The sequence below is a fragment of the Dermacentor albipictus genome, chromosome 6 (genome assembly GCF_038994185.2).
Source record: "Dermacentor albipictus isolate Rhodes 1998 colony chromosome 6, USDA_Dalb.pri_finalv2, whole genome shotgun sequence".
Lineage (NCBI taxonomy): Eukaryota > Metazoa > Arthropoda > Arachnida > Ixodida > Ixodidae > Dermacentor > Dermacentor albipictus.
Window position 1 is genome coordinate 118,352,032 of NC_091826.1, and position 26,883 is coordinate 118,378,914.

The following is a 26,883-nucleotide window of genomic DNA, read 5'->3' on the forward strand; positions in this document are numbered from 1 at the left end:
TCACCTCTTGAGCACCTGTTGATGGTAACGCAATAGCACTTTGTGTAAATAGCACTTTTTATGCAAGAATCTGTTGAAATTGCTATGCCCTCTGAGGCTACGGCTTAGCCGGGAGGCTAAACGCCCCTTTTGTCGTGCCTTATGGGCAATACACTGTATTGTCAAAACAAAAGTGCATGAAACAAGAATGTGGACACTGTAACTGTCTCAGTCCACAACCCAGTTGTTCATCTCTCCGCAAATTCTGGCCAAGCAGAAGGAATGCTTGAATGGTAGTACAGGAATGGTACTGCAGAAACTTATTTTTCAAGCAGATGGTTATCTTAGCCTTGCTAATATAAATGGCTGTACCTAGCAGTTAATATTACACAATAGATCTACAATGCAAGTCTAAAAATCTCTGTGTGAATTTGTGAACTTCTAGTTGGTGCTTCAGAAACTGGAGATATGTGAAAGTAACTGCAGAAGGGATGCTTGTCTCAGGTATCACAGTCGTACGATGGCAAAATACAGCTCACTCGCATAGTTATTTTATAGCAACTCTGTTGATGAGGGCCAATGCTTGTCCTGTAACCTTCTGTGAGCTGCTTGATGCCTCTTGGTTTTTGACACATCCCACACGTGCAGGACGATGACACAGTCAACGAGGAAGACATTGTCAAATTCATGATCTTCGTACTCCTGATGCTGAACCGGCGTCGGTCCAAGAACCGCGGCTATGACGAGCAGCTGCTGAAAACCGGCTTCTTCACACCCTCGGCACCATCGAGCTTGAAGCGCACCGCTGCTCAGGACTCTGAACGCTACGTGGCCTCTGGCCAGTCCCATTGCGGCCTGGTGGTTCGTGGCAAGGCCTACACCTGGGGTCGAGCTCAGTTCGGCAGGTACGTGTGCAGCGTGAGCAGTCTTTGAAAAAGCGACATCGTTGGCATTGTTAAACTAGTACTGACACAACATTTGTGACTTGTGACTCTTTTTTGCATACAGTGGAGGTCTGAGCCTTCTAAACACTAGAAGAAATGCTAACAAGTGCCGGAGTGCCCTTACTAATTTACTATGGGATGTTTTTTTTTTTTTTAGACCATACAGAACTCTTAAAGTTTGCCTCTGGTAGATAACATAATCGTAGTCCTTGATCCGGATTACTAAAAGCGGCAGACAATAGTACTTGCACGAGAAATAGACATGCAGATTTGGCAAAGTAACAAAATAACACTAATTAATTTTTTAACTGGTATAACCTTACGACACGTATTGCAATCTACAAATTGTAGCCAGTGAATTTGCTGGGCATATCTACTTGGAACAAATTCTGATTGTGGCACGGAGTTGAGATGTGCATCATCAAACTTGCGGTAAAAATGCACTGTTGTTCCACTTACTTTCTTAACAAAGCACCGTTTCATGCATTAAAGCACAAAAGTAACATCTCGAAACTGGTGTCATCTTAAAAATTCATTCCAAATGGATATACCTTGTGAACTCACCAGCTGCAGTTGAAAATCAATATGTGCTTTAAAGTAATTAATTAAAACTTATTAGTGAAAGTTTACTAATTAGTTGAATATACATTTCGATTTCTCATGCAAATAATGTCAGCCTCTTTGACTAATTCAGCTCAAGGACTGAAATTATGCCATCTACCACAGGCAATTTTTAGAAATTCTGTATGGTTAAAAAAAAGAACACTTGGTATAGCACTTCTTTCTGTGATCCTGTTTCTCTTCCAGCGATCAGTAGATGGACGTGTCATGCCATCATGATACGTTGGCTCACTCTATTCCTGCAAGTGCAGCGAGAAGAAATGTGTGCAGCACTCATTTTTACTTTCTCGTGAGCGACGTCATCATGTCCAACTGTATTGCTACTTTGTGTTGGCAAATTTTGCTGGATGTCATGCCATCAGGATAATGTTGACACCAGGTCTAAAGTTTCGAGCCAAACCTAACATCAAGGTACAATATCTTGTACATGTAGGTGTTTCCAGTATTTATAATGTTTGATATCATCCTTTCATGTGCAGAAATTGTGTGGTGGAGATTCTACCGTCTTCTAAAATATCTGTCAGTACTCTTTTGAGCAGGAGACATGTGGTACGACGCAGTGTCCGATGTGACATGTGGCACGTGGAAAATATGGTCGCTTGGAACCTCCTACAACCTGCCGTAATGTTGTTGGGTTGGCTGTTAGCACCACAAGTCGTACGTCAGAATGTGTGCGTAATTGTACTGCATGTCTCTTGCTTTTAGGCTTCAAGCTTGCTGCTTGAGTGTGCTGCGGATGAAACATTTATGCAGAAGACATGGACCAGTATAGCGCAAAGATTTCTCTTGCTCAGTTCTATTATTATCGTTCACCTCTCACGACTGATGAGACATGGTGATAAAGTAGGTGGACTGCTGTTTGGACGAATGATAATGCACAAAAAAGGAATAGGATTGGAATAGGATTGTTACACTATCTCTACCATGGTTACCAGATAAGTACATGAGAATCTCTTGCTTGTGTACATAAATACTTGTGCACTCTGTCTTTGACAGTACTGTTTTCTCTGCACCCTAATGGAAGCTAGAGGAGCTATGCTGTCCATTCTGTGCAGTCTTTAAATTAGATGATACAGACAAATGATATGATGCAGACTATGATACAGAATTAAATGATACAGACACATTCGGTGCATTAGACACACATAGCTTGATTTGCTGTGTGTTCATAGGGCTCTGTATTGTTCCAGGTACCTCCTTTGTTCATGTGTTTGTGCATGTGCTACAATTTGAAAGGGACCTACCAACAAGCCAACTTAATCACTCGCAGCACATTTGTCATGAGTACTGATGAGGTCTGCACATCACAGTGCTCTGGTCAACTTACGATTGATGATCATGGGTAATCTCACCTATCATAGCACATTTTTTTTCACTAGAAGTGTATGACTGTGTTTCATCGTGGTTTGGAGCAAACAAACTTACACTCAACAAAGCTAAAACTCACTACATGATTTTTCATTCTAGGCATAATCATGTTAACAGTGCACCCCTGCAAATATATCTTGATAATAGCATTCTGGAACAGGTGAACACAATTAAATATCTGGGCGTGACACTAGACAGTAGTTTAAACTGGAAACCACACATTGATAATGTATGTTCGAAGCTAGCGTCAGCGTGTTATGGGCTCCTAAAGGCGAGGGCATGCTTTGATATTTCGATACTGAAAATAATCTACTTTTCTCTCTTTCATTGTCATATGACATATTGTTGCGAATCATGGTCGTTCACATTTAAAACATATTTGGATCCAATTTTGCGCTTACAAAAGAGAGCGGTGCGGATAATGACGTTTTCTAGTCCATTCGAGTCCAGCAGTCATTTATTTTGCAGGTTGAAAATACTTCCCTTTACCCTACCTCCGAAAGGAAAGTTGCTATTTTAGTGAATAACATAATATGTTGCAATCACTCATTGTCGTTTAGTATATTTGTGATTCCTACACGAAATACTAGACACGCCACTAACATAAATTTCAATTTACCAGTTACCCGAAACACATACGGTCAAAGACTAATTCAGTATCATGGTACAAAGATATGGAACGCCTTACCAATAGAAGTGAAGAGGGCCAGTAACTTTTTATTTTCCATAAAAAGATTATATCTCTCAAAAATTAGTTAAGAATGTTGCTTTGTCTTTGTGGTGATATTTTTTCAGTAATACTATTCTGTTGTTGCACTGATGTTTGTTTTCTTTTTTCCCTCTTGTTTCTCATCCTGTACAATTATGTATAATCAATACACATTTGTTCATCACTGTCCTGATCGCTGCAGCACAAACGCATGTATACCACATGGGCCCACACTAGCCTTGGCTATGGGCCCAACAGTTGTTTGTTTATGTTGATGTACCAATTTAAGATGAATAAACCATGTCTAATGTCTAATGTCTAATGACTATTCATAACACAGCAAAATTCCGTTTATTCAAGTCCAGTTAATTCAATGTTTTGATCAATTCGAAATTGACCAAAAGTCTCCACTGTCACGATTACGTTTCTGTGGATCAAAACCACTGTTATTTTGTACCGAAAATTGGCTCTCTCTGCGTGATTTGAACTTGACTAGTCAACATTCCAATGAATGATCTCAGTAGTTACCCCGCTGGCTGCAGCATCTGCCTTGCCAGCACTTGAAGACGTTGCCTCCAGCTGAAAACGCTGACTTCTGGCCTGCCTTCAACAAATTTCGAAGCAGTAATGAATTTTGACCACATTTAGCCAATTCTATCGTGCATTTTTTTCACTTAGTCAAGACAATGCCTGCGCATTACAGTTGGAAACCGTGTCTGCGGCATTTAGCGACAGCCTACTGTTAGAGCCAGCGTCATCACCCTTGTCACCATAAGACAGCAGCAGAACAATTGTTCACATAGGATGGCAACAGCAGCGAGCCACTTTCGGGCTTTCGTTACGATAGCTCATTTATAAGATCAGTTATTCTAGGTGCTAAGCTAATGCATCAGTGTCATGTCACATGTTTTTGGCACTCCGCAGACTTGCACGTATAGCAAGCCGAACTTGTGGAGTTGTTATTCTAGGTGTGGACCACCATCGTGTCTACGATTGAAGCAGAGTTCTTCCAGAAATGCAGAATATCTTTGCAATGGTCTGCAAAGTGGACCACATGCTGTAGTCCATAGTCCACAGACAGAGGTATAAACCTGTGTGACATTGATGACAGTGGACATGAAGTGTAAATTTATGTTCTGTGAAGGTAAACACTACACAATCCATCTTAATTCTTTTTGTGTGGATCGGAGGCATGTTACATTATTTTGTGTTATGAAATGCAGGGGTGTTGGAATGCTGTTTATGTCTCTTCTTTTGATTCAGCCCATTGAATAATTCAATTGATTATGTGTGCCATATCAAGGTTGAATCAACAGAAGTTAATGATATTGAATAGGAATGACATACCTCGTTTTTCAAAAGTAATAGTTTGGATAATTGTATATTCTCTCCCTTTTAATATTTGATCATTAGGTTACGGCTGGTACACTGCATTAGCCTGCCAGCCAACAAAGGTCTGCGTGCGTGGTCTGCCATCTTTTTCAAGTGCTCGTTGTGAGGAAACCAGATAATATGATGACTTATATCTTTTCGCTCCTTCGAAAGGGGCTCAGCTAAACAGACTTGCGAATAACGCTGCACATGTTCAAGAAACTTAGCTGTCTTTCTGTGCCAGTTTCCCTGTCCATGCTTCTCTCTTACCATTTCTTCTTTACTTTCAGGAACTGAAGAATGTCAAGCATTTGATTCAGCGTTCAAGCACCGTGTAGTGTTTCTTGAAACATTTGGATTTGATTCAGTTCGAAACTGTTTGCGCCCGTGTCGTGTGGTTCTTTCTCTGTCTTGTTCTCTTTTGCGCAGTTTTTCTTTGTTCTCATAATGTTTGAACACTCCGGCTTGTCCTCGTTGCCAGGCTCTCTTTGTAAAACTTGTGCACACCTGATGCTGTGTGTGCAGATTGGGCCACCGGGAGAGCCACAAGGAGATCCTGGGTGTCACGTGTGTCGAGGTGCTCGACAACCTGCGGGTCAAGGTGTCACAGGTGGCGTGCGGCACCCACCACACCCTCTTCAACACCGACGCAGGCGTGAGTGCTACTCGGCCTAACGTGACTGGTGCCTTGAGTGCCAGCGCTCTCCAAATCCCCACCAGTTGAACGCAAACATTTAATCATCTCTTGTACGCATAGCTTTGGAGGGCTCTGTCACTAATGTTGGGTGTGTATTTGCAATGCAATAAAGGGAGTGATGTTACTGTTACTGCTATTATATCTGCTGTTGTTGATATGCAACATTTTATACATTTAATTTGTAGTTTTACGTGTGCCATGCAATTTGCATGCCTGCTGCCTCAGGCCTGTGACCTATTGCTGTGATTATCACTCAATCAGTGAACATTTCTTCATGTCACAAAAGTACATGAAGGAGTGAGGAATAAAAGCCACCGTTTAGGCAGCTTGATGAGTCATCACCTATGTAACATGAGCAGCAGCTACAAAGAGTAACTTAAAATGAATGCATGGCAGTCAACATAGTGGCAAGTTGAGCTCGCTGTTTGATCAGATACATCTCACAGGCAAAAGTCACCTGCGTTCTACTCTGACGGCTTTGAAAATTTTTGCACATGCAGGTTTATCTTCAATAATCAACAAAACGTTATGAATATTAGTTTGCCTGGATGCTGCAAATATCTGAACTAATTCACATCTTTGCAACTGCTTGCTTCTCTGATGGCACGGTGTGCTCATGGCAGTGTTTTCTTCTTCCTCTTTTTTTTTTTTGGACAAGACATAAGATTGTTGTCTTGGTGTGAAACTCTAGAAAATAAAGCAGTGGTATGTGTAAAATCAGCTTTAAAATTGGTTTAATACTTCTGGTCAATCCAAGTCAATTTACTTCTGTTTTCAGAAGTTGACTTCAGAGGGCAATAAGTATTACGTTTAGTGAAATGTTGCTTGTCAATTTTTTTGTTCGTCTTGTTCAACAGTGTGACAGAAGCATGGGTAGACGAATGGCCAGTGAGATTGGTGCAACTGCTGTTGCAAAGGGATCCAACAGATACTGGATCCAAGGAAAGCATAGTGGAAATTAAATGTGTTTTTTTAAGGCGAAAGCCTTAGGCTCATGGCGAAGTTTGTGCCAGCTGACCTGACCGCCAGAGTGTCCGCCGAAGCATCATCACGCCATATGAAGACAGATTAAAGACAGATTCAAGAATGAAAAATGATTGATAGTGACAATTAGTGAATGATAATGTTATAATGGAGATCGGTAGATGTTAATAATGACTAGTAATGACTAATAATTACTACTAATGACTTGTAATGACCACTAATGACACCGAATTTACCAATATGTCTGCAATGGCTTGTAATAATCACAATTGATTAGAAATGACTAGAAATGTCTAGTAATGAGTAGTAGTGACTGAAATGACTACCAATGACTTGCGATGACTACAAAAGGACGAACATGTCTAACGACAGCTTGTAATGACCACAATTGATTACAAAGGACTAAGAATGCTTAGTAGTGAGCAGTAATCACTGATAATGACTGAAAGGACTTTTAATGACTAGTAATGACTACAAAATGACGAATATGTTTAACGACAACTTGTAATGACTAGAATTCATTAGAAATGGCTAAAAATGCTTTGTAATGACCAGTAACAACTGATAATGACTGAAATGACTTGTAATGACTACTAATGACTATGGTATTACTAACATGTCTAATGACGGCTTGTAATGACCACATTTGATTACAAATGACTAAAAATGCTTAGTAGTTAGCAGTAATGACTAAAAGAAAAAATAGAAAGAGAAGAGGCAAAGAAAAAGAGGTGAATGATGAGAGAAGGAAAAGTAGGCTTCCGTTGTTCACCTCTGAAGATGGATCTTAAGAGACCCTGTAATATTAAATTTACGTATAAAAATATCCGGAAGAAAGAAAATGAAAGCAGACAAAAAACATTTCAGCGCCCTTCCACTCTGTGAAGAAGCATGACCAGCGAAGCTGTGTATGTGGGCCACTTAAGGGCAAACTACACCTCTGCCGCGAGTCGGCCCGGCATTGCCCTATCTTCGAGATTGGCCCACGTATGGGGAGTGCTTAACGCCGGCTTCACCTCTACCGTGGGTCGCGCCGGCATTGCACTATCTTCAGGATCAGCCCACGTATGGGGAATGCTTAACGCCGGCTTCACCTCTGCCGTGGGTCGGGCCGGCATTGCACTATCTTCTGCATCGGCCTACGTATGGGGAATGCTTAACGCCGGCTTCACCTCTGCCACGGGTAGGGCCGGCATTGCACTATCTTCGGTATTGGCCCACGTATAGGGTGTGCTTAGCACCTGCTTCACCTCTGCTGTGGGTCGGGCCGGCATTACACTATCTTCGGGATCGGCCCACGTGTGGGGAGTGCTTAACACCTGCTTCACCTCTGCCGCGGGTCGGCCCGGGATTACACTATCTCAGGGATAGGCCCATGTGTGGGGGCTTTTTGCCTACAACGACACGAAAATTTCCTTGGAGGGTAGAGGTATACAGCTTTGCTGTAATACACGATGAAAGGCAACAAGAAATTATGAAGGATGTTGCACATCTGTCCCAATGGATGAGAGTGTGCTGGCTAATATACCAGCGCTAAGTCTACTGCACATACAGAATGCCCAGAAAGTGGATCAAGGAACAGTCACTGCCATAACTCAATTGCTAGAGCATTGCCTGTGTCATGGGGACATCCTGGGTTTCTCTCCCAGTGACAGCGAGCTGTCTTTAATTTACCTTCTCGTTATTTTTTCTACATTTTAATTTAATAAAAAAACACAGCTAAATTCCCCTGTGCTTTCGTGGCTTCATTTTCTATTGGCTTTCTTTGGTTGTCACTACATTGAAACTCTGATATGACGTATCTGCATATAACAAAACATTGGGCCTAGTAACAGAGGAAATCTAGAATATTTGTAGCTGTTATTAGAATGAAATGAGTGCTGTATTTTCCATATTATAAGTTGCACGTTATTTTAATTTGCGCCTACATTTTTTTGTGAGTATCGAAGGAAAAACTGGTATGCAAGTATAAGACGTACCTTATCTTGGTCAGCATAATGAAATGACGCACACACGTACGCTCATCGCGAGATGCAAAACTTATCCATTTCAGAGCACTAAGTTTCCCTAAAAAAAATTTTGATGAGCCACAAATTCTAGCAAAAGAATATAAAAAATCTTCAACTTGCACTCCTCTTACAGGCAGTAAACCAACATTTATCGCATTTTACTCGAAGCCATCAAAGGCCTTGTCCTCCGATGCACTAGCTGAGACTTCAGCCACTTCGTCTAGCAGCACTGCTGGATAATTGGTGTCAGCTTCTGAATGTTGACTCTGCAATATGGTGTGTTTGGTACGAACCCGCAAACGGTCACAACGTGCTTAACCGGCCTGAGCACATGCATCTAAAAAGCAAAGTGGGAACCCGAAACCACAAGTACTGCAGCTTCTCGTGCAGGCTACTGCTGATGAAGATAGCCAAATGATGCTTTCTGTAACGGGTATATCTTGGGCGCCACAATGTAACAGTAAAAACTTGCTGCACCCTTTAACTATTTATTGTGCCAGTTGTGTGGGTTCAACTTTTTATTTAAGAAAAACTAAACTATAACAACAAACTACAGCATCACGTTCAGTCATGGAGACACCTACATCACAGAGGCCACGCTGGCAGCCTTCACTGCTTCCACTGTATTGCCTATGCGGTAAGGCCTGAAAGCTAACATCTCTACCAAGGGCACCGCACTGTTAATGCAAGGTTCGATTTGCTTCAGAATACTGCAGCACATGATTTATTGTGCTCAAAATTATAAACAAGAAGAAATATCCCACACATACTGGTCGCACCAGCACGCATGCTTTCATGCATATATATAGTAAGTTGCACCATTGTGCAAGATGCACCGATGAAAATTTTAAAAAGAAAGCACGATTTATAGTACAGTGGAAAATATGCTATATACTTAAACAGTCAACTCTTGTTACAACGGTCCCTGATAATCTGACAAAAAACATCTGTTTTATCCAAAGTCCATAATATCTTATACGGCTCACTTCCTCATTTTCTTAGCAATGTCTAACAACTTTATTGCAAAGAGTGAGTGACGAATGTTTAAAGTAAAAAACACAAAAATGATGCAGTTTCGCCCAAAAGGCGAAGCATCAATTGCAATAGCAAATTAACCAAGATAAGTGCAGAAGCAGCAGTGAGCTAATTTTCCTTCGTGCTGTCTCTCGCTTCAACATGAACTAAATGCAAAAGCATAGCACATACAAAGCTACCGGCACTGATGCACTTTGTCCACATCACAGATCGCTTTCAAGATCCCCCCCCCCCCCAATGCCTCGCGCGCAAAGGAAGATGGCATGTTTCTGCCCCACCTTCCTCCCTCACACATGCTATATTGAGCCGCAATCATCAGCTGACCCTCGCAAGTCAGTTGCGAGCCCATGCCAACGCTGCAAAAGTATGTTTTATACGCCAGATCTTGAAAAAAATTGCCGCTAATTTTATCCGCTGTGGCCGATAGTCTATTGTACGGTGGTCCGTGAAAAGCAAACTTCATTGCATTAATAAAATAGGCAGTACAAATAAGGCTGAAATATGGTCCGTTCTATCCAAAAGTATGTTGTATGCGGGTCTGTTGTAATGAGCATAGACTAATTATTATCGGATGTAATGAGGGTATCCTTGTGTCAGATGGAACTTTCTTATAAAGTACAGGTTCTACTGTAGCAATAAATCGAGCACCTTGGTTCTCCTGATCCTTCTTGCCGGTGGAGTTTTGGCAAATACTTGCACCACAGGCGGGGGCTGAATGCAAGACAGGTGAACATCCAGTGCTTTGTGAGTAGTTAGTGTCTGGCTTGTCTGATGTGCGGTTGCTGGTTGTTGCAGGTGTTTTCGTGTGGTTCATCGCGCTACGGCCAGCTGGGCCTGGGCGACCTGCAGAGAACCTGGGTGCCACACCTAGTCGACACCCTCGCTGGCAGAGAAGTAATCAAGGTGGCCGCAGGACTCTACCATTCGCTGGCAGTCACCAAGGATGGCAGGTATGGTATCACTGTCGTCTAAACCTTGGCACACTCGCTCAAATTTGAAGGGGCAGACTGAATTACTTTAAGCTCATGCCACGCAGGCAAGTTGTCAAGTAGAAGTGAAAACTGGGCTAGTCGGTACATGTTGTACACTTTGCAAAGACAGCTCGAACTACAAGACTCTGTGAAAGAGGAACATACAGGACGAGTGCTTACGAACAGCTGAAAGCATATTAGAAAAGAAGAATTCATTATAAGAGCAATAGTAAACATATGCACATCTGCACACAAGCTGTAAATAGCCACTTGCACCACCTTGCAAAAAAAAAAAAAGATAGAAGTAGATATTAATGTGACAGATTATGCACTGTTTTATCGACAACACGGTTGTTTGTGTGGAAATCCAATTTCCTTTGCCCTTCATGATAAATAAATTGGATTTTTGCACAGAGAACCATTTTGACGATCAAGCTGCTTTATCTGTATTGCTGCATTAAACTGGATTATTGCAAACGGAAGAGGAACTGCAATCGAAGGCAAAGAAGAGAAAACTGATTAGTGTCCCTGAACTTTGGCCATGCCGAGCCATTGTAAATGTCATTGCGGCGACCGTAGAAAACAGTAACATCTTCTCTATGCACACCTTGGAGGTTGCCGACGACATGTGTGCACTGGTGAGCGGAAACACAATTTCAAATGGCTTTGGGTGACTCCATAGAAATTGCAGCGCCTGTCAACAACCATTGGTGTCGAATGTGCGGGAAATATGAAACATAATATCCATACTGTACATGTACGTCAAAAACCTTCAATGGTAAATACTAAAAAAATAATGTATATTCCTCATCTAAATGTTCAAAATACATCGAGAATAGGCATATTCAAGGAAAACAAGAAATATTTCGCTGGAACTTTTTCAGCAACAAGAAGGCAACACCAGGCAGTATACTGGAAGCACCAGGCAGTATATTGGAAGCAAGCTTCACTTCAGACTGCCTATAGCTCTGTGTGGAACTTGTACAGACAGTTCTCGTCGTGTGTGAACCGCAGGTGTACCACACTGAGTTTGCTTTACGTTTCCTATGTGATGCCACTGCAACGGGGGATCTTGCATCTGTCTGTCTCCGCTGAATGTGCTTTCGAAAAAATGCAAGTCGGTTGCCAAGATTCTTCCTCATCATGTGTTCCTTCTCTCATCCAACTAATGGTGCTTGCTGCCTGTGGTATAGTGTTGGCCGAAGACATTTATCCAGAAACTCTGTACTCAACGCTGAAGCTCAGCAAGATATTTTTTTGTGTGTGTGTTGACCAACAGGCAACACTCGTCTTCGAAAACTTTACTTTCGAAGCTCTATCAGCATACTTGGGAATGGAGAAATCGTTTTGCTCAGCAACCACTGAACAAAATTTGATGAAGTTTGTTGCATTTAAAAGAAAAAGTTAATATCTACTGACTATAGGGAGTCAATTTGGTCTTTAGGGTATTCATTTTATTGTTACAAACATTGTCTATAGTTGCAAAATTGTAGCAAATGGAAGCTTCAAGATTGCAACTTTGTAACTATGGAATAAAAAACATCAAGAGATTCTGTAAAGTGAGCATATTGAGACATATAAAGCAGACGAAATTGATGTACATACACCAACCTGAAATACAAACCACTTAATTTGTGAGTAGAACTTTTGCGAAATATTTGTAAGCATTGTAAAAATTTCTAAAAAATTTGTAAACTGCTACATTGTATCTGGCCACTCCAGATACACCAGCAGTTGCGGCTTACAGAACTGCGATATCTGTTTTAAGTAGGCAGCTATGGATTTGTAAATGTTGTGCTTCTGTTCACTTTTCAGCAATATTTGTAAATAATTCGAGGCCCCAGATGAAAATCTCGCTTGCTAAAGTTGGTACAATCCAGCCATCTCTCTTAAATGCAACAGTATTCTTTGAAATAAGTTCAACGGTTGTATAATGAGAACATCTCGGTATTTCATAGGCATTGGAATAGGGTAATCATAGTTGTCCTCGAGCTAAACCTTACTCCTCAATCTTTAAATCCCCTCTCCTAAACAGTGTTCGGCAGACAATGTCCCAGCACTGTTCTCTTGGTAGCAAGCGCCTGTCTTTTTACATGTGGCTACAATGTTTGAGATGCACCAAAACTGAAGCATTGCATCAATATAACATAAGTGTGATAATGCATATGATGTTTAATCTGACAAAACTGACAAACACAAATCCCCTTGTTGAAACGTTGGCTCACTGATATCTCTTGTTTGAGCACTGTCAATCACTTTGAGTTTCCATCTTCCTGCAAAGCTTGTTTGAAAATGTACGTGGGAAATAGCACAAAACATATCAAACATTTCACGTTCAAGTTATTACGTTTCACTTGCTCAGAACTGTGCTATCACTGAAATGTTCGCCGTCCACAAAAGTAAGCATCTCTGGATGAATCACGCAAGTGTCATTTGCGCTGGTGAAGTGGAAAGAAAAGGGTGCCTTCCTGTTCGTGTTCTTGTCTTCGCTTTTTATTTTGGCGTAATGGTGTATCGAATCCTAACGTGCATTCTCATTTTACTTTCTTTTACGAACAACTCAGCCTGTTCACCTGGGGCTGGGGAGTACATGGCCAGCTCGGCCACGGCGGCTGTGCTGATGAGAGGCAGCCTCGAGAAGTGGCCAGCCTGGTTGACCACAAGGTCGTCGATGCCTACGGAGGCTGCGGTCACTCGGTTGCCTTGACCTCCGAGGTGGGTCAGTCCATCCTAAACAGCGGTGTTTGTGGTGCTGTTTTCCAGTTTTGTTGTTTTCTTTTGTGTAAATAGATCGTTGCCAATCAGCAATTATGTTTGTTTACCCATTTGTTTGCTGCTGTTTTGCAACGCTATTGCTTTCCTCTAGATTAATGCTGCCGAGGACATTTTGGGTATTGCATAAACAAACCAGTGCGGCATGACGGAATGGACGTGGGAAAAAAATTACTCTGCATTTGAATAGCCATTGAATTCTATGATTAGGAAGGTTCACTGTTTGGCCCCCTTGTTGGACAATTTGTCCCAATTGTCTTTTCATGGGAGACAACATTTGTCCAAAAAAGAGAATGGGACAAGTGACAAACCTTGCTGCACCCTGCGTTGTCTAATCTCGTCTTTTCTCTTTGTTCCGGAGTATTCTCGTAGATATGTACCGACAAGCCCCCTTCCCCATTTTTACTGCTCATTGCATTCACTGATTGGCCTAGTCCTTATTTCCTTTCTTCATGCTCACTGTCGTGACACACTAACTGATAATGAACCTACTGAAGTTCTTTTTGCACGACCAGTACATGGGTGCAGAGGGAGAAGGTGATACGCAAACAGCACAGTCTGTGTGCCTTGTTCTTCCTTTGCATCCATGTGCTGGTTGCACTGGACCGTAAAGCCTGCACGATGACATACCAATAAGCCCAAATCTTAATGCTGATCAACTGAAGTTTGCCCAACTTTTTCTTACCTATTGTTTCGTGTTATGTTAGCTTGAAGACACATCTTGTGGACCGAATCTTCACGAACTTGCAGTCACCTGTGCACAATGTCTCTGTGTATTCCTGTTCTTGTGCAGGGTGTGGTGTTCACTTTTGGGTGCAACCTGTTTGGCCAACTGGGCCTGGGCCGGTCGCCCAAGAAGAGTAGCCCCCAGCGAGTCGACCTGGGCGAGCCAGTGCGCCTGCTCTGCTCGGGCTTCTTCCAAGTGGTACGTGAGGCAGCACACGCTACTGTAAAACTCTGCAATTTCACAGCCCCACTAGTTCGGCAGTCGGGGACTCCGGGCGTATTCACAGCTGCTAATTTTCCCTATGTGCCTTAAGGCTTGCTTGGACCGCAAGACTCCTTGGTGTTTTTTTGAAGACAAGGTCTTCTTTCCCGTTTTTAGTAGTGTTTTCCGGTCTATAAGCCGCACCTTTGTATGTGTTGAACCTCCCTCAAAAGGGCAGTTTTCCCCAAAAAATTAGAAAATGTCTGTAAGACGCACCTGTTCATTTGGTAAGTGATTTTTAAAAAATACAGCGACGTCTCACTTCATGATATGGGTCACATGCAAATGTATCGATGTCATTCCTATAATGATATGGGCACTCCAGGCGCATCTCTGCCATTGTGGTCGTTGCGATGTTCCGTGTAAAGCCCAAGGGCAATAACATCGTCCCTGTACGCCGCATACTGTATGTGTGAGTGAAAGTGTGTGATGGTGAGCTGAATCGCACACGAGGGAGGAAAGTGGGAAGGCAGCTTGGGAGGGAGGTGGGGTGGCTTGCACTCTTGTAGCAACTGAGTAGTTAGCAAAGTGGCATGTGCCGTATCTTGAAAGCGATTTGCAGGTGCGACGACTTCAGAGTCAGTTGACTCACGGTCGGCCTGCTGCCGCTTGCGTTGTTGCTTCGTCCTTTTCACACGGCGCATGGAAACTCGATCACGAGAAAAACCCGGTACCTTCTCAACCCAAATTTGCCCGCAAGACATTGTCTTTGATCAACTTCAACTAGAGCTTGAATTGAATTGAATTGAATTGAATTTTTATTCTCCTTGAACAAATGCACATGGAAGGAGTAGCCACGAAAAGCTACTGAGATTAGTAGCTTGACGAGGTGGCTGCCCCTTTACACAGCAGCAGCAGCAGTAGTTATGAAACAATTTTCATACAGATGTACGAACAATGATTGCACAACGGAACATAAGCATTTTGCAAAATACAAAAGAAAGCTTCACATTTATGAGCAAAGATATATGAAAATAGATAAATAAATGCATCATAATTCACAGGAACTGATCTCTCATTGTTTTTTTAGACAACTGTGACACATCTACAGATTTGTTGGCAAGATTATTGAGCAGAGCTGGAAGAGTAAAAGCGATTGATTATTTCGCATAGTTGTTTTGAGGAGTAGGTATGTGCCAAATATTGTGGTGACACGTAGTGTATACGGCAATATTTTCTCTTAATTCTGAAATCTCGCTGTAAAAAGAGTTGTTCTTTTTTGTAGCCGAGCCATATGTCTGGAGTAAACGATAATTGTAAAAATCATGGACATTTATAACCTTAAATTGTTTAAAGAGTCGCTGTGTGTGAAAATCATATGGGACGTTTGCAATTATTCGCATAAACTTCTTTTGAATTAGGAACAGTCGGTTTAGATTCATTTTTGTTGTTGTGCCCCATACTAGGTGGGCGTAGGATAACTGAGAAAGGGCTAACGAGTTATATAGTAGTAGTTTTGTTCGTTGAGGAATGATATGTCTACATTTGTTTAGCATACCTGCAGTTTTGCACAATTTTTTATGAGTTTCGTGGATATGGTCATCCCAAGTTAAAGTACTTGAAAAATATACGCCCAGCACTTTCATGCATTCTACTATTCAATTACAGTGTGACCAAGTGTAATCAGCAGCAAGCTTACAACCTTATTTTTTGGTCTGAAGAGTATTGCTTTTGTTTTTGCGGTATTAATAAGTAAGGAATTGCACTTTGTCCATTCCAGGAACAGCGGCATTGTTTCATCAGATATCTTTTGTGTATCGTCAGTTGTTTTACCGGTGATTAATAATGTAGTGTCATCAGCATAGCAAATTGATGTTACATGTGGATTTAAGGTAAAGGAGTGTAGGTCGTTAACGTAAACACAAAATAAAAGTGGCCCCAATATGCTGCCCTGAGGTGCTCCCATCTTTATGCATTTAATATCTGAGGAGGATGTTCCTATTGATACGTACTGCTCACAATGCCTTAAGTAAGAAGCTAGGAGGTCATACGCAATGCCGTTTACACCGTATGACTGCAATTTATCAAGTAGTATTTCATGCTGTAATGAATCAAACGCTTTCGATAAATCTATGTATACTGCCAGTGTTAAATTATGGTCTGAAAAGTTTTTAAAAATTATTTCCTTTTGCTTTAGCAGCGTGGTTTCCGTCGAACAATGCTGACGAAAACCATGCTGACAATTATGTTGTGATGATTTCTTAGAAAAATAGTTAGACAATCTTATATACAAGAGCTGTTCTATCGCTTTGGAAAAAACGGGTAAAATCTATATAGGTCTATAGTTCTTCAATACGTTTCTGTCACCGCCCTTAAAAATTAAAGTTACTTCTGCAATCTGCATGTTTTTTGGAAATACACCAGTGGAGAGGATAAGATTAAAAATGTGCGTTAATGGACGCGCTATCTCATGCACTACATACTTTAGTGGTCCTAATTGCAGGTTGTCTACGTCGCAAACGCTACTGTTTTTAAGGTTTATTATTGCGGAAGCTACCTCTTGAGCGTCTGTTGGGTAAAAAAAATATGGTGTTTGGGCTTGTGCAAGGTCTGTGTATACTTTTGTGTTGTTGTACTGCATTACTTAAAAATTGGTTAATAAAAAAATTGTTGGAACAGATTGGCTAAAGCAGAACCAGAAACATAATCGTTACCGTAACATATTGAGTCAATTTCATTGGATTTTTGGTTACGCCTGAGCACAGTGTTTATTTTTTTCCAGGTCAGGTCGGTTCGCTTAGTGTCATGTGAAAATAGATTAGAGTAATACGCCGACCTCGCTTTCTGGAGCAACTTCATAACGTTGTTTCTAAGCTGCTTAAATTCAGCAAATACATTTAGCTCCTTAGTTTTAAGGAAGGTAGCGTAAAGTTGTTCTTTGGTTTTAATTTTATCGCATATATCCTTGCTTACCCAAGGTTTCCTTATTTTGTGTGTCCGTTTAGCAGTTTTTGTGGGAAAACTTGCGTGATAAGCATTTTTCACTAGATTAAGAAATTCGTCATATGCCTTATCTGCATCTTTGATTTCATATATGCACTCCCATGTAATATCCTGCAGGGATTCTTTAAATCGCGTCAAGTTTGCATCCGAAATATCTTAATAAACGCGTTGACGTTTAGCTTTTTTACGGCAAACTGTGTCTAAAAGTAGAAAAACGGGTAAATGTCCACTGATATAACAAGCTATGGTGCCAGCGGGAGTTTCTTCAAGCATGGTATTCGTTATGAATAAATCTAACAAAGTCTCTAATGTGTCTGTTATTCTCGTTGCGCTTGTCGAAACAATATCATAGCCATACATACTAACAGTCGATAGCAAAGTCATTTGTTTAGAATCATGTTGAAGTAAATTAATATTAAAATCACCTCCAACAACAAGTTTCAGATTCTGCTCAGTTGAAAAACATAATAAGCGTTCAAAAAAACTAAAGAAATTATCAGAGCGGCCAACGGGCAGCCTATACAAGCCAACAAACATGTTTTCATTTGCACGGACCACTACAGCTTCATAGTCATCAGTTACACATGTGTACTCTCTTTCAAGGTGGCAATCGATGTATTTTTGCGTAAGGATAGATACACCGCCCCCTTTTTTGTTGTTTCGCGTCACGAAGAAATGAGCATACGGTGGTTGGCGCATACATTTCCGAGTCATTTTTGTACCAGGTTTGTGTTAATATAATCACAGAGAAGGGGAAGCTTACGCGATGAAAAAAAGTTCTAGGTCATCTATTTTTGATTTTGCAGACCGACAATTGAGAGTAAGAAAAGACAAAGAAGAATTTCGTGGTTTTACTTTTTCAGAGAACTGGTGGGGTAAGACAACCATATCGGGTAATCACACAAGCAATGCTACTAAGTCAACGATTGCAACTGCGTGTCTTTCTTGACAACAGTCGCTCGATCCCCAGTGGCCTTCCGCATAAGAATTTTGCCGTTCGCATGCCAGACAAAACGGAAGTTGTTCGCCGCTGCCCAGTCTTTTGTTGAGCGTAGAAGTTCTCAGTTCTGTTTCGTTATATTTTCGAGGATTGAAGCGCGATTCCCGACGTCTCTTAGCCTCTTACGTTTAGCGTATCGCAGTTCTCTCTCTCTTTGACGACTGAAACGAACAATTATACCGGGGGTTTTGTCTGGCCTTGCGGGAAGTCGGTGTGTGGCAGTAATATCATTATCTTTCAGGCAAGGTACTTCAAGAACAGGTGCAAGTTCATTTACTTTACCAAGCAAATCTTCTCCAGGTGTCACAGGAATACCATGGAACTCTAAATTTAGGCGCCTGCTGCGCCATTCGAGTTCATTGATGGCCTCCTGTAACTGCATCTGTGTTTCGCTCAATCGCGCTTCATCAATCTTGTCCACTCTTTTCTTGAGCGACTGTATATCCTTGTCCTGGTTATCTAGACGTTTCATGATGTTGTCAAATGTTTGTGACATATCGTGAATCGATTCTTCTATTCCATCATCTTCTAATTCCATCATCTTTTAATCATCTTCCAACTTCCTTCTTTTTAAAATAATTTCTCTCTTTTTTAAACAGTCCAGTCTAATGTCACAGGTGTTTTTCATACATGACTTCAAAGGCATCACTTGTTGTCCAAGAGGTGCATCAGCCTGCCTGTGCAAGACCAATTGGTGTGACTGCGTGCACAAACTTGTCTTTTTTTTTTCCACAGAATCTCGTTTCTGGCGTACCGTCAGCTTGTGCCACCGAGCAAATTGAATGTGTTATGTTTCAGGCACTACACACAGCACAACTAGCCAGTGAAATAAAATTTTTGGTTTTCAGCATAGCGTTCATATTTCTTCCTCAAAGCTTTCGTGTGCCCCTGAATTTTGCAGTATTTTTTAGCCATGTAATTCACATAAATTAAGAGTGTTACATGTCCATTCCTTGCCTCAGCTGCCTCCATGTTTACCATAAATGTACATGATGCCAGTGCAGCTCACAAAAGCTCTGTTTCGGCAGATATCTTAAATGGTGACTGGGTGGATGACAAGCTTTGGCCACAGCTTCAGAGGACACGTAAGCATATTCAGAGCTCATTAAACCTTGGTCAGACAGCGTGAGTAGCGTATGCGGGGCTTGTACTAAATGCAGATGGATGGATGGATGAAAAACTTTATTATGGATGAAAAGTTTATGGAGAGAAATTATTTTAAAAAGCAGAGCCAGAAAAGTATTTCAAGCTGTCCAAACTTTCCACTTACGAATTAAATGAGGATCAGTGTGTTTTTCTTTTCATTCTTTATTTTTGCCTAGGAGCGGCAGAGTCCTTTGGAGTGTTTTGCCATTGGTGGCAGTGGTAAGGTTCGCCCCACCTCTCTTCTCAACACCCCCACCATCTTCCCCCACTCCAGCAAGGTGACAGAGTCACTCCTTAAATAAAATGATCTTACTCATTAATTTCTATGTACTACTTGCTACTACTACTATTACGCTACTGTTGCTTTTACTTGTTAACTCTCGTAATTGTCTCATTCAGAATAACCTGATGAAATCTTGGACTATGTGACCTCCTTCTCTATCCCAAATACCTGTAATCTTACTGAAACCCATGATAAATTCTGGTTGTGGTTTGTTGGTTGGTCTTTGCTGTACCAATGAATGCATGCCAGTTGCAGCTAGCACCTGTGTGTCTGAATTTGCCTTCTTCTCCACACCAGTCTCTTGTCGATTTGTTCCCAAGGTGAACATGTACTAGCCTACTCGGATGTCAGTTTGTTTCACTCAAGGAATGTTGTTTGTGCAGCTGGCACTGCTGTCATCGGGGCGTCTGCTGACTTGGGGAGCCAACCCACAGAGCCTGCGGCTGCAGGCGCAGTCGTCACGTCGGTCGCGCCTCCAGGCAGTGGTGGCGCAGAACGAGCTGCTCTCCTCGCTCGCAGGGGGACCCCACGGGGGCAACCTGCGGCACCCGGCCTCGGCAGCTGCTGCCGGAGCCCTCCCTACTGCTGGCGCCAGCCCCAGCCCCATGGCGCAGGTGTGCCTACAACTGCCAAACTTGAACTTTTAATTTCATTTTCCATCTGCACAGCGTACTGATGACGCAGAGGCCACACGTAAAAGCCACTAATTTTGCTTGGCTAGGTCTGTGTACCCTACCAGTTGGCAACATGTATCGAAAATGCATTGTCACACTGTCATTATGCTGAAGAATGGAACTTCCAAAAATGCTAGGGAAGGATTTAGCTATACTCCGTTCCATACATAGCAGTCAACGCTGTGGAGGCTAGAGAGACTTCTTGCAGTGGCTTTGTTCGCACTTGGATATAGCTCGACGTTTTTTGACAACATTGTGCGCAACTGTTTTTTATACAGGCTCATTATTGAATGAAACAAGTTTTAATCCTTAAAAACAAACACACACGTTGTTTTATATCATTTTTATTTTTGTCCTTCTTTTCGGGTTTATTGTTTACAATCTGTCGCGAGGAACCTCACATGCATGCTCGCGCGAGTGAACGCTGTTGGTGTGCAGCGAAGCATAGACGGAACCGCGCAGAGTGATAACTTTTCTTGACCGAATTTCTTTCGTAGCTTCCACAGCGTTGATTACTATGTATGGAATGGAGTATAGGGGTGTGCAAAAACTTGAATATTCGATTTCGAATTGAATAGTGAATGTTCGAATAATTCAATTCACGAATCAAATATATAACATTCGATTTCTCGAGTATTTTATTTTTCAAATATTGGTACCTCCGATGTATGACCCGACCGTGGTCGGTGTCTTGATGCGTGCACCCATGGTGCGCAACCTTTGTCGGTACAGTCGAACCCGGCTGTATCAAACTCGCAAGAAAAACGCCTATCAGCTTGATATAGAGCATAATTCGATATAAGCCTGCTGAATGATTGAATGTCACAAAAGCACACACCATTTATAAAATGACTTTATTGATGAAACTATCTAAGTTTCGCATGAAATAGTCCTGCATTTCTTTCTGCTTGAGCAATTTCGCTGCCTGCGACGCACGCACTTCTCCACATTGTCTAAGGAGTCGGGAGCAGCTGAGGCCGCAACCTTCCGCATTCGCGCAGAAGCACCAGACTAGTGCGAGCGCACCAATCACTTCGGAGGAAGCAGACAAAGGACCGTCGTTGCTTTCCTCATTGTGCCCACTTTCACTTGTGCTCGGTACGATGTCGGCAATGTAGTCTTCGTTTTCGGGCTCACCCGTGGTCGCAACACCACCATTCGCACTCACAAACTCGTCCACTGTTGATTCGTCAACACCTTCCGGAAATTCTGACAGCTCGCTCCAAGTTTCAGGAACACCGGCAACGGCTGCGTCACATTCGTCAGAATTTGCAGTCATCACCGAGCACGCGAAAGCCGGCACAGCTGAAGCAATTTCGGATGAACCACTCGTACACGACTGTGCATACACGTCGGGCGCCATGGGCACTGGGGCGAGAGTTGTGGCGCTTTAGCCCTAATTTCCCCCTTATTCTTCAAGTTCATCCTGAGAGTGTTCCTCGGAATCATTCACGCTGCGGGGACACACCCGACTTCTCACCGCGTTAGACCTGATTTATGATTTCGAGCTTCACGATAAAAGGCAAATTCTGCCGCTACATCACGGCAACACTTCGGGAGAAGGCCCACAAGGCACACACACAATGGACCTGAAAAGCACCGAGACAACTCGCACTTTCGCCATGTTGTATGACGAGGGCACAAGAGCCTCTGATTGGCTGCCTGAGCAAGCGCTGCGGGCGGGCCAGGATCATTTTTTGCAGTGGGGGTGTCGACGACTCGTCTAACGCAGCGCGGTCACGGTAGAGAGAGCGGTTGGATGGAGCTGCGCCGTCGGGTTTCCTCGCAACAGCGAGGGAAAGCCAACTTCTGGGGGCACTTTTCCGACGCTCGACGTTCGATATATCCGAAGTCGCTGCTATTTTTGTTCGATGTAAACGTAATTTTTGCTATATATACTCATTGTAACTATACCGTGCCTAGAAATTGTTCGATATATAGAATAATTCGATGTAAATGGGTTCGATATAGTTGGGTTCGACTGTACATGGTTCGACCAGGTCAACAGAGCGAACAACACATGTGGCGCATGTGGAAATCGTGAAACCATGTGTGAAGATGGGACGATTTAGCCACCGCAAGGCAGGCTGATCACATCGAATAAGTGAATTCAGAGTTCATGCACGCAGATTCGTGCAGTTCATAGCTTTCTGCTCACATGCAAACACACAGACGAACTTGGCTTGCGTGTTAGCGGTAGTTGGTGGCTGGTCTACCGTGGACCAGAATGCCCCTTCAATGGCCGTCAACCTGACCTGTACATGTGATCTTGCAACCAATGACTGAGGAGCTACCCGTAAGAACATATTAGCGACAAGCTTTCTGCGACGATTTGCGGCCAGTTATAAAATCGCCTGGCGGCAAATTTTCGTTGCGGTCATAACATTTACCACATCGTCTAACCTTTTAGGTCTAATTGGAGCTGCATTGTCAGGTGTCGGTGACTAAAGTTACGGTTACTGAATCAATGCAGATATATTCACAGCGGCCGCATGACTCTCAGTATTGCCTTCTTTACTAGATGTCTGCTGCATGAGCAAAAAACCAGCTGCCTAACCCTTTCCTTTTCTCCTTGCCATTAGCATCGGTCGTGAGCACCACGTGTGGCTGGCAAAACTACCTTTCATGGCGTCCAGAATCCTTGAACACCGATCTCGAAGGCCATTAACCTCACTCATAGCTCAGCATATACTTGCAGGCTTTACAGGTGACAGTTATTCTACAGCCATGCAACCAACCCAGCCTTTAAAAAGCGAACCCAAAGGATTGCGCCGACCGATGTTTCACCGTTGTACCGACCACATAAACACCAAGCGCTGGGTCACCAGTCGTCGGCACCACCCGCAATGATAGTGTCGGTCGTGAATGGCACCTCACGACGCTAGTTCACAACTGAGGGCAGGCCCGTTGTGCTGGGTGCTCGAGCCATTCCGTAGGCATCTAGTAAAGGAGGCAATGCCCTCAGATAGCCGACAAACTACCTCACCAATGAAAGTGAATGCACGATATGACTGTTTCGTGTTTATGGCTGCCATCTTTGCAAAATACTGCACGGTGGCCCCTCGTTCTGAACGCCATGTTCATAGGTATACAACGATCTCTTTCGTAGCTTTGCTCGAAAGTATCGTATGACAACACTCTGACCCCTGTTTGCAGACGCATTCACCAAAACAGCGGAATGTGGAGCAAAAGAAAGAGAAGGGGGAGGACATCGCGCAAACTTGCCGGGGACCCCCAATTTGAGAACTCATTACGGTCGATGCTTGCAGCGCTGATGACTGCGCAGAGTGGTGCCAAGGGATGTGGTGCACATTCCCCGCTTTCGTCTGTCGTGCAGGTTGGCCTTAACAAGCTGACGATACTCATAAAAACCACCTGCCATAAAGGTGGAAGAACCCTCCTGTTTTATGGAAGAAAAGCGGAAGGCAATACTTCCTAACCAATAGAAGATTGCCATTTAGTGCAGTATGGCCCACTATTAAACTGAAAAGCCCATTGACATTTAGGACAGCTTTGCTACTTCAGCTTCCAAGGGAAGAAAGCATTTAATTTTCTTTGACATACATTCTACCGATTAAAGAATGTTTTCCATACCTTCATATATAAACTGAGTTGTCATCAGCACTGGCATACTAATGTGGTGTTTCCTTTAGTAAGAGTAGAGCATACTATGCATCTCGATTCACAGGTGCCTAAGTTACTGATAGCTAGCAAGATTCTAGTAATGTGATCAGCCTCCTAATCAAATGCAGCACTGTGTTTGTCGCGCACAATTTGGAGGCATAAAAGTTTTCGTTAAATTTTTTGATATTTGATATTCAGTTCGATATTTGGCTTTTTTTCTTCTTGATTTGATTTGATATTCTGTTTGAAATCTACTATTCTGTATTCGCACACCCCTAGATTTAACGCCTTTATTTGGCGAACTTATGCTCAGCCATTGCCTCCTTAACAAGATTTATTAATTTATTTATTAGTACCTCAAAGGCCCCATTGAAGGGGTATTACATGAGGGGGTGGAATTTCAGCAGTACATTGCTTCTATGAACGATCTGAATGACGATAAGTCGATCTGATCAACGATGGCGTTTGGCAGGTCATTCCTGTCCGTTGCTGTATGGACGAAAAATGATGACAGATGCGCAGAAGTGCGGGCAGGGGGAGGGTAGACGGCCTTCCCGTGGTTTGTGCGATTGGAAATGCAATGTGCGGGGCTGATAACAGATTTCAGAGATGGTTGATAAAAGAATTTATGAAACAGACACAGTCTGGAAATTTTTCGGCTGTTTGCTAAAGTTGTGAGATGAGCATCACGTTTTAGTTCAGTTACACTTACGTGATAGGAATAGGCTGAGAAAATGAAACGAGCTGAGTCATTTTGTACAGATTCGAGAGTAGTGGAAAAGTTATTTTGATGTGGGTCCCAGATCGCACATGCATATTCTAATTTGGGACAGATAAGTGTTAAGTAAGCAAGGGATTTCACTGCTAGTCGCAGGGTTCGTCGAAAGTAACCAAGGACGCAATTTGCCTCGTTAGTAACCTGTGATATATGAAAAGACCAATTTAGATCAGGTATCAAATGGATGCCTAAATACTTGTAAGTTGATACTGAAGCGATTCCTGCAATCCCGATTAGATATATTGAAGATGGTTGTGAATGACATCGGTGGAATGATAGCAGAGATGTTTTTTGCACATTTAAGGACATTAGCCATGAATTACACCAGGTTAGTACGCGCCGAATGTCAGTGAAGAAACAAAATCTCATCAGTGTTAGTAATAGGCCAGTAGATAACGCAATCATCAGCGAATATGCAAATGTTAGAACATATGTTAGCAGGCAAATCATTATATGTGAGAAAAAGAAGGGGACCCAAGACGGTGCCCTGAGGTACCCCAGATAGAACAGAGGAATAAGAAGATGAACATTTATTAGCAAAGACAAACTACTGGCGATTTTTGAGAAAGCTGCATATCCAATAAAAAACATGTTCGTTAAGATTGAGACGAGAAAGTTTTAGGAGTAGTGATTTGTGAGGAACTTTGTCAAAAGCGTTTTCAAAATCGAGGAAGAGGGCATCAATAGGAACATTAAGGTCAATGCTAGAGCTAAGGTCGTTAATAAAGAGAGCTAACTGTGTCTGTGCCTATGGAATGGTTTGCGGTCCTAGCGCAATGGGCCCACCCTTAGTTTTGAACAAGAGGTGGAATTTGCAGCCGTAACTATCATTACAGGCACCGGGGCGGTGCCAACGACTGATGACCCAGCGCACGATGGGTATGTTGTCAGTACCATGGTGGTACCACGGTTGGCACAATCATGTGGCTGTGCTTTTTAAAGGTTGGTTGTCTGGCTCTGTAATAGCTGTTGTCTGTAATGTTTGAACACATATGCTGAGCAATCATCGAGGTTAATGGCCTTCGAGATTGGCCTGCATGTGCAATGAAGGTTTCAGAAGCCACTTAAGTTTGTGCCCAGTGGTTCTGTCAGCCGCATGTGGTGCTCACGACCGGCACTAGTGGAGAGGAGAAAAGGAAAAGGGTGGGGTAGCTGGTTTTCTGCTCATGTGGCAGGCATCTAGTTAAGGAAGAAATGGCCCAGCAAAGCAAAGAATGTGCAAAGCACTACGAAAACAGCGAGCACAGTCGTTGATTGTTTAAAATCTTATCTACACGTCAAGCGTGTCGGCTATTTGCACGTCTTGTTGTAAATTCCTGTGTAATTGCTGGCGCTCGCTTGTATTCTGGAGTGTACAACACTATTTGTGTTCTTATTCATAAGGTTCTGATTACACAAGGTTTGGCGACAACATATGGAATAGGCAACGGCATTTGAGAAAGTTCCGATACAGAAAAACCCATCTCGCACTGTGCATTAGCTTTTAACATTTGTTAGTCTGCAAGAAATGGTTACCAGAAAAAGACAAACAGGTACGGGTGTCAGTATATAAATGCGACACACACACACACGCGTGCGCGCACACATGCACGCACGCACATGTGTAAACACATACAGCCATGAACAGAAGAGTATGGACCACAGGCTCGTTAAAAAACTTAATTTATTCATAACTGATATACACAAACTGAAATTGATGAGTCCACTAAGGAGTTGTAATGCCAAGTATTGACTGCAGTCCTCACAATTTCAGGTCGCATTCGTAGGCTGAGAAGAAAATTGGCTTTATTGTGAAATCCATTTTGCCAGTTTTGAAATCCACTTTTGACCATGGGTTTATTTAATATATTTTACTACTGGCACAATACTCATACAGAATATATGTGTTCAGGCAATGTGTAGGTTCAGTAACATTATTTTGCACTCCAGTAAACACTGATAAAAATTCATAACTGATAAACAATGCCGGTTATTTGAAAGTTATCAA

The 26,883-nt window shown here is 42.5% G+C and overlaps 1 protein-coding gene across 2 annotated transcripts in view; it reads left to right on the forward strand.

The window, feature by feature from the left end:
- Positions 1–26,883, forward strand: part of LOC135916276 (uncharacterized) — a 165,654-nt gene that overhangs the window by 98,847 nt on the left and 39,924 nt on the right. For both annotated transcript variants that reach the window (XM_070541280.1, XM_065449600.2), the window contains 6 exons: positions 628–884; positions 5,518–5,647; positions 10,513–10,667; positions 13,253–13,403; positions 14,254–14,385; positions 20,204–20,434. In XM_070541280.1, the coding sequence (XP_070397381.1) occupies positions 628–884; positions 5,518–5,647; positions 10,513–10,667; positions 13,253–13,403; positions 14,254–14,385; positions 20,204–20,434 (1,056 nt within the window). The remainder of the gene's footprint in view (positions 1–627; positions 885–5,517; positions 5,648–10,512; positions 10,668–13,252; positions 13,404–14,253; positions 14,386–20,203; positions 20,435–26,883) is intronic.